The sequence below is a fragment of the Choristoneura fumiferana genome, chromosome 29, assembly GCF_025370935.1.
Source record: "Choristoneura fumiferana chromosome 29, NRCan_CFum_1, whole genome shotgun sequence".
In the NCBI taxonomy this organism is placed as follows: Eukaryota; Metazoa; Arthropoda; class Insecta; order Lepidoptera; family Tortricidae; genus Choristoneura; species Choristoneura fumiferana.
The window spans coordinates 3654982-3663586 of record NC_133500.1 but is presented as its reverse complement, the minus strand read 5'-3'; the positions used below and the strand labels follow the sequence as shown (position 1 = coordinate 3663586).

Genomic DNA, 8605 nt, shown 5'->3' with positions numbered 1-8605 from the left:
AAACTCAACAGCATAAACCAACAAAATAACAATATACAAAAAGATAACAAAAGATAACAAAAAGCGCTTCAGCGCCATTAGTGGTTTACTAACGTAACATAAACGTAACATAAAGGTGAACAAAAGGTTGACAAAGAGATAACATTGGCAACATGGGCAGAACAAAAAGAGCTCAAAAAGACCATAATAAATCGAGATAAGAGCTAAGAGGAAAGAGGTCCAGAAATGCTAGCACGCCTCTAATTCCTCCCCTACCGCCACTCGCGCCCCCCCCAAAGCCACTCCGCCCTGACCCCCGACACCTGCTCGATGACTTCCCTGGGTGGGATCCTGTCCTTCGGGCAGAATGGGTACGGCCTCGCCGCCTTAAAGTGGCCATACTTAGAGAGAATATGGTCCCTCTCCCAGGGGCTCAGGCCTTTGTGCCTCTTGAGGTGGCGCGAGATGTGACCATCCTCCGTGTGGTACCCGCAAAAAGCACACTGCGTGCCATAATGAACTTTGCCGGGGCGGCCCCCCAAGCCCACCGTAGCACCGGAGGCACCCTCGGGTGGGGCGGGACGGCGAAAACTGAGCACCACCCTGCTAGTCTTCCCCCGCCTAGGCACCCCCAGCCCAAGCGACCCCATACGCTTGAGGTATCTCCTCTCGTTAAGCTTGGGCGGCTCCCAACTGGCATCCGTTCCCCCATCCGGGGAAAACGGATCCGCAACCGACGGAGTGGCGCCCTCGGAGGGCTCCCCCGCCGCCGACTCCCCCCTCGGGCTAAGCCGGTGAATCCGCAACGGACGCCGCACCAACAACCTCCTCCGCCAGCGGGGAGGAGAAGAACTGCAGCTGATGAGCCTCCAGGCTCCCCAGTGATCCCGTGCCTCCCGCCGCGGGAACAGCAGCCCGTAGCATGTCCTGGGCCCAGGTAGGGGCTCCCCGGCAATCCTCCTCCCCCTCCCGAAGCGTCCGAGATGGAGGTCGGGGCACCACGTCCAGCTCCACCGCCGCAACCGGCAGCGCCTCCGGCACGGTCGATGGCAGCGATGGCTCCGCCAAGGGTACGGGGGGTCCACGGCCCGTCCCGGACTCCGACGCCTCAGACCTATCCGTTGGCAGGTGGGCCCGGTCCAGACTCGTCGAGCCATCCGTATCTCCCCCCTCCTCCGACATCGGCGACAGAAGGGGAGGCAACTCCCATCCTCCAGCAGGGTACCCCCCCCCCCCCCCCGACCTCGGAGAGGGGAGAGGCGAGCCCAGCTGCGGCCCCCCCCCTCCGACACAAGCAACGGCCCTCGCTCTCCCACTGGTTCCTCCGGGGCCGGTTGCTCCACCTCTGCTTCCTCATCTTCCGCCGCCTCCTCCCAGCACCTTGGCTCCGACCCAGGCTCCCCCCGCCGGGAGCGGAACTGGAAGTCTCGCTCGAATCCAAGCCTGTCCAGGCCAGCTGACCCATCCGCCCGACAAGAGCTCGGTACGCTGTCACGTACCAGTCCCGCTCCTCTTGCGTTATTCGGCATACCGGATTGGAGCACTCCATCCTTGCGTCACTCAACCAAGCAAAACCTCCCTTGTGAAGGGAAGGGGCCTCTCCTCCCCAGTCTCATCCCCTACCATCCTCAGCTCCCGTACGAGTCGCCCGACTCTCTCTCTTCGCTCGGACTGTGAAGGGGTGTCTTCCTCAGGGTTATCATCGGGGTAAAACGTTTGGGCAAGTAATTCGGCCGACTGCTCCTCATCCAGGGGGGTTCCTCCCCCTGCTGGTGAACGCAGCCTGGCCTCCACTCCGCCTCCACCGGCGGCACACTTTGAGAGGATGCGGTAGGCTCCACTCCACACTGTGTCCCTGTCTTGCTTCGTGCAGAACTGCTTCCAACTGGCAGTAATTGCCGCTTCGATGGCTTCCTTGTACTCTGTTCTAGCTTTCAGATAGTCATCTACTACCAGCTGTTTCCTTCTGGGATTAGCGCCAGCAATCCTCCTTCTCAAAGTGGCCGCGCGGTTCCTGAGACGAGTCAAGCCGTTATTCCACCACGCAACCCCTGCAGCTCTCCTGGGTCCAATTTTGGGGATGCTCGCCTCGCATGCCCGCAGAATGGCCGCAGTGTAACTGGATACTGCGCTCTCCAACTCCTCCGGAGACTCCAGTCCCTCAGCCAAGCGGCACAATCCTTCACCTGCCGACAGCGACTCCCTCAGGGATGCACGGAAAGCCGCCCAGTCTGCCTTAGCCGTGTTATAGATGCGCGTGCCACTGGGAGACAACAGCTCCCCGGCAGGCTCAATCTCGATGTCGAACTTGACTGGTCTATGGTCCGAGAGCCCAGCGCCTTCCGTGACGACCCTCCAGTTTCTCACCTTAGTCCACAGCGACCCCGAGCAGACCGTTATATCCACAATGCTGGTGCACTCCCTACCGCCCCGAACAGTGTAGAAAGTAGGCACTCTACCCGTATTCACGATCTCCAGTTCATTCTGCGCACAGAAGTCCAAGACCTGGGCTCCTCTGGCGTCCTCTGCCTCGCACCCCCACCACGGACTAGCCGCGTTGAGGTCGCCCGCTATCAAGATTTCCCCAGTGCCCACGCCATCAATCGCCCCCTGCAGGGTGGTAAGGTAAGGCGAGATGTCCCTGTCTCCCTCCAGGTAGACTGAGATAACCCCAATCCTCCTGCGGCCCGACTCTAAGGTCATAACTACCACGTTCTTGTTACCCAGATCCGGCCTGCCCACCACTCTGAGGTTCCGATCGATGACGATAATTGCTGACTTAACCGGATCCATCCGCGTTCCCGATGGGTCCTGCAATGTGGTGTGAGTTGTCGCGAGTAGGCCCCTCGAACCGACATAAGGCTCCTGTGCTAGCACTATTGCAATCCTACCCTCCTCCGCCACACGCAGGCATTCCTTGGTCGCGGCGTAGCCCCTCCCAAGGTTCGCCTGCATGAAGCTTACTGAGGGTAGGAGTCCCCCCGGGGCGCCCTTAGCAGTACTTTACTTGGGACCGTGCAATGCGGTCCCACTTGCTCCACTCGGGGCATCGCATGCTATACGCCGGATGCGCGGCCTCCCGCGGGTCGCGCCTCATCCGAACACAACCAATGCACACCGGAGGCTGGTCACGCGCTGGGCATTGCCTGGTGTCGTGCTCCCGTGCGCACAGTGGCCGCAGGCCCATTTTGCGGAGCACTCCCTCGCAAAGTGCCCGTAACCCAGACACCGGTAACACTGCTTTATCGGTGACTGATCGGTGGCGTATAGCATCTGATACCCCAGTCTTACTCTCTTGTTCTTAAGGCGGGACCAAACACCGGCAGAGACTTCCAGTACGATGTTCTGCGTCTCCCTTGTTCTGCCCTTCTGCCTCCGCAGCACCCTGATCCCATCCACGGCACCCGGAATCTCTCCCAGTAGGCTTGCATTCTGCTTTAAGATTGCCTCCGGGATTTGTGCGTCCGAGAGACCACCCGCGACCCCCGCGAGCCGTATCAGGGGTTTCTTCAAGAATGGGGTCGAAATCGTGACATTCGGGCACTTTTCCTTGATTGCGCCTCTCATGGTGTCCCTTTCGCTTTCCGAAGCCAGCCCGAACGAAGCCCTCTGGTTTCGCAGGCCGCGCACGTACCGGACCCCTATCCCCATCTCTGCCACGTCGACCTTGCTCTTTATTAGTTCTATGAGCGTGGCGCTGGTATGCCGGGGATCTATGGATTCCACCAGTAGCGGGTACGATGTTGCAGGGGGCTCCGGCTCAGGCTCGCCCGCAAAACATCTCCGCCTTCTGCTCTCGGCCCTTGACTCCACCCTGGTCCACTCCCCCTCACCTCCCAGGGACTCGTCTTTCCCCGAGTACTCCCGATTGGGCTGTCCAGTCTGACTGAGCTCCTCGCGGAGGCTTGGCATAGCCGGGCGAAAGGTGGCCGAGGCGATGACCTCATCGCGGAGCTCCGAGAGTCCCTCGGTCATGCTCGCCCTGGTCTTGGCCGCCTCCTCCTTAACGCCTCTCTTTGCTTCTTCAATCGTCGAGATCAGGCGATCATTGCAGGCCTCTTCTGAAAGGCAGCGCACCTCTCTGGCAAGAGTCGCCAAGGCGTCCTCGACAGCCTTCAGCCCGCCCCCGGCAACTTCACCCTGCCGCCACCCGCTCGGAGGCCGCGCTTGCCTGCGCTACAGTACGCATCAATAGCTCAGACTGGGTCGTCATCGCGCCAAGCTTTGCCCCGAGCTTCGACATTTCCAGCCTGAGTTCCTCCCTTGCCAATTCCCCGCCATCTCTCGGCGGTCTGACAACGGCCATTCTGACTTCCTCCACTCTCTTAAGGAGGACGGCGTGATCCAGTTCCCCATGCGTCGCCCGAGCAGCCCCACCTTTACCTCCCCCCGGGGCCCCGCCCGAGCTCTTTAAGGCCATTAGCGACTCCGCCAGCTCAGCTCTAAGGTCCCGCCTCTGCTCCCTGATCTCCCTTGAGAGAGTCTCGAGGGCCGCGTAGGCGCTGTTCCTCTCTTTACGCTCCCCTTCCAAGGCCTCCCGAAGTCTTCGGCTGTGGGTTGCTTCGAGGCTAGCCACTCTTCGCTCGTGCACCATCTTAATTCTCTGCAGCTCTGTGAGGTGTCGGCTTCTGGAGTCGGCGAGTCTCAAAATCATCTCATGCAGCGCCTGCAGAGCCTCAACCACCGTATCCCGGATCACCCTCTTCAAATTTCCCGAAGTCTCTATCGCCGCCTTTGCATCCTGCAGTATGGTGTTTGCCCTGCGTGGCAGGTCCCCAATCAGCACTCCTCCCACAACCCCAGTTGCGGAACAGACGGACCGGTCCTCAAACATGTCCATAAAGGATCCATCGTCGTCGGGGTCGGGGGGCTCGCTAGCCGCTTTGGCCCTGCCAGCAAGCTCCGCCTCCTTGGCTTGGCGGATGGTAGCCTTAATTCTAAGGAGGGCCGTTTCCGAGCGCGAGCACGAGTCGTCTCTACGATGCCCAGGCCTGACTCCAACAGGCGTGGAAGCAGCCCCAGGTGCTCCTCGTATTCCTTTATCCACAGATTCATTGAGGCCTTCCGTTACATCTACCCCTGCACCCGCAGTGGTACCGGAGGGACCAGACTCCCCAGCAAGGTCACCAGTGCACGGGGGTCGCTGCACCACGTTTGCCTGTAGCGCATCGACCACCACCGTGAGACCCCCCGGCCGCAGGGCCCCCTGCAGAGCCTCACGCCCACCTGGAGTATCTTCCCCCAGTCCCACATGGCCCCTTGCCACCACCTCGTCCCCCACCAGAGCACGTCCCTCTCCCGCGCCGACCCGGTCCGATGCCTTTCCCACATTCCAGCCTCCCTGCAGGAACTTCAGGGCAGCGCCCTTTCGCGGCTGAGATCCCGCTGACTTAGCCTTCTTTGGTCCCTGGGGCCCCTGGCCCGAAGCTCCCCCCCCGCGTCCGGCACCGTCTCCACCCGGGAGTGACGACATCCCCCTCTTTACTTTCGTAAAGAGGTTTGTGTCAGTCGTGTCCCTATAATGTGACGTGGGCTAGTGGACCTATCTAACAGCTATTTTAGGAGGGTACCGGTCACAGTAACACCACTGGCGGAGGCAAAAGAATTCAAAAGCCTCTAACAGGCGGGCCAAAAGATGTTCCAGAAGATAGCTAAAATCGAATACACAGTTGGTCTTCCTAGCTCGGGAAACTACACATGCAGCATATAATTCTTAACGACCACCACTCAATCAACTCAACAATAACCACACAGAAGCAAGAGAAAAAGAAAAAGACGGCACAGTCCGCCAATTTAACTTACATTAAATTAAGTAGATATAAAATGGATCACTAACTCAGGTTCTGGCTTGGTGCATAAAGCAGATTATCTAGCTGCAATAGGGAATCTTAGGACTGTGCGCCCCGGCCAGACGCGGCTAGTGGCTAGTGGCTAGCATTGGCTAGAGCGGCTAGCATTGGCTAGAGTGGCTAGCAGCCCGCGGCTAGCACCGGCTAGGCGCGGCTAGCGGCTAGCGGCGAGCTCCCGGATGAATTTATTATTGTCCAACAGCCAGCACGACAGTCCCAAAACTAATCACAGCTATCAGTTAAATATAATTCTTACAAAAATAACTATAAAACTAATAATTACAACAACTATGTCAATCAAAAGTTTATGCAGTACAGGTATTGGTAAGTTCTACTTGCGGTTCCGGGCTGCTGCCGCTGTAGCGCACGTTCCGTCCAAATTGCGTCGCTCCGTCGCCGCGTGGCCGTACAGCAAGAAGTCTGCCCACGCCGACCCGTGGTTGTGCTTCCTCCAATTTCCGCCGGATTTCCTCAGCGGAGACCGCGAGTTAGCTCGGCGATTAGAGGGCGCTGAGGTGCTTCCGGTGATGTGCCGCACCAACCAGCTTCACAAATGACCACGGTGGCTACCGGCTAGCGGCTAAACGTCAGCAGGATTAATAACGCGTGCAGAGCTGGGGCGCAAGACGCTAAACGCACCCCAGGAACCCGTTAAACCAAGGGTTACACCACTTCACCGGTTATCAGCACCTTTCACCGCACTATCACTCCCCGTAAGGCAATCGCAGCTCAGATTACAAAAACGGCTAGCGGCTAAACGTCAACAGGATCAATAACGCGTGCAGAGCTGGGGCGTAAGACGCCAAACGCAGCCCAGGGTCCCGTCGGAACCAAGGGTTACACCACTTCACTGATCGTCCGCACCTTTCACCGCACTATCACTCCTATAAGCTACCTGCGGCTATCGGCTACCGGCTAATAAATCTGCGGGAGCAGTGGCTACCTCGACCGATACCGGCGACCGCTGGCGATCGACTGGTTAGGTTAGGTGTTTTTTTTTTTTTTTTGGTTGGTAATGGAGAGCGATAGCTGCGAGCCCAACAGTCGCCACGTCCCATTTTACATTGGGGGAAGGGCCCAGTAGTGCCGGACTCTTACCGACTAAAAACCGTTTCGCGCCCTTTTAATTCCTGTGGTTGTCGCCCGAACAGCTCTAATAATCCCCCTCGACGTGTGGGCTGTCAAGGCTGGCAGGGAATCCCATTCCCCACCGGCTAGCGCCACTACGGGGGGGCGAGGGCGGCGATATATATTGCCGTCCTCTCCCCCCGCTCGTCTGCGCTGGAGCGGAGGCGCCAGGGAATCGGTTAGGTTAGGTTAGGTTCGCCTCTACTGGCGTCCGACCTAACCTACCTAGTTAGGTTAGGTTAGGTTAGGTTAGGTTAGTTAGGTTAGGTTAGGTTAGGTTAGGTTAGGTTAGGTTAGGTTTAGGTTAGGTTAGGTTAGGTTGGGGTGCAAGTCGGATTCCTCCTCGCGTGCTCGGGCGTTACAACTTCCTACTATCCGAGGCATTGGCCTCATGGGGTGGAAAGGTAGCGTCTGGCCTGGTGCATCCTGGGCAACGACGGCTAGTAAATTCATTAGGTGGATTTGCTAGCCGGCGGCCATATCGACCGGGGGGAGGGGTGTTGGTTTGGCGGGGAGAGCCAAAGGCAGAGGGCACCGGGTGAACCCTGCCAGCCAACGGGCCTGCCGGCCCACAAGAGGCGGCGTCCGGCCTCGGGCCGACGCCTTTGGACGGAGGTGAGCCTGAGCGAAGTACCTGTCCTTTAGGGTCAGGGAAAAGCGGGGTGAGCCCATCGGGCGGAGGGCGTAGCAGTGATGCCGGGGCGGTGCAGCCCTTTTAAGGGCTGTGTCGCCGGACGTGACGACTGACTTCTTCGACGTGACTGGGGTGGGGGGTGTTGGTTTGGCGAGGGGAGCCCAAAGGCAGAGGGCCACCGGGCAAACCTTGCCAACCAACGGCCTTCGGGCCCACAAGGGGCGGCGTCCGGCCTTCGGGCCGACGCCTTTGGACGGAGGTGAGCCTGAGCGAAGTACCTGTCCTTTAGGGTCAGGGAAAAGCGAGGTGAAGCCATCGGGCGAGGGCGTTGCCCAGTGATGCCGGGGCGGTGCAGCCTTTTAGGGCTGTGGTCGCCGGACGTGACGACTGACTTCTTCGACGTGACTGGGGTGGGGTGTTGGTTTGGCGAGGGGAGCCCAAAGGCAGAGGGCCACCGGGCAAACCTTGCCAACCAACGGCCTTCGGGCCCACAAGAGGGCGGCGTCCGGCTTCGGGCCGACGCCTTTGGACGGAGGTGAAGCCTGAGCGAAGTACCTGTCCTTTAGGGTCAGGGAAAAGCGAGGGTGAGCCCATCGGGCGGAGGGGTTAGCCCAGTGATGCCGGGGCGGCGCAGCCCTTTTAAGGCTGTGGTCGCCGGACGTGACGACTGACTTTTTCGACGTGACTGGGGTAGGGGGTGTTGGTCTGGTGAGGGGAGCAAAGGCAGAGGCCACCGGGCAAACCTTGCCAACAACGGCCTTCGGGCCCACCAGAGGCGGCGTCCGGCCTTCGGGCCGACGCCTTACGACGGAGGCAAGCCCTTGCTTTTGCCTGTTTAAATGATGGGTATTAAGTAAGGGTGAGCCTCATCGGGCGGAGGGCGCAAGCCCAATGATGCCGGGGCGCGAAGCCCTTTTAAGGGCTGTGGTCGCTGGACGTGACTGACTTTTGACGTGACTGGGTGGGGGGGGGGTGTTGTCTGGTGAGGGGAGCCGCCCGCCGGGCGAACCTTGCC

The 8605-nt window shown here is 59.5% G+C and overlaps 1 protein-coding gene across 1 annotated transcript; it reads right to left on the bottom strand.

Annotated features, from left to right (window-relative positions):
• Positions 1-1539: 1539 nt before the first annotated feature.
• On the bottom strand, positions 1540-2772 carry LOC141444062 (uncharacterized). The gene has a single exon (XM_074109497.1). The coding sequence runs from the start codon at positions 2770-2772 to the stop codon at positions 1540-1542; it is 1233 nt and encodes a 410-aa protein (XP_073965598.1).
• Positions 2773-8605: the final 5833 nt, after the last annotated feature.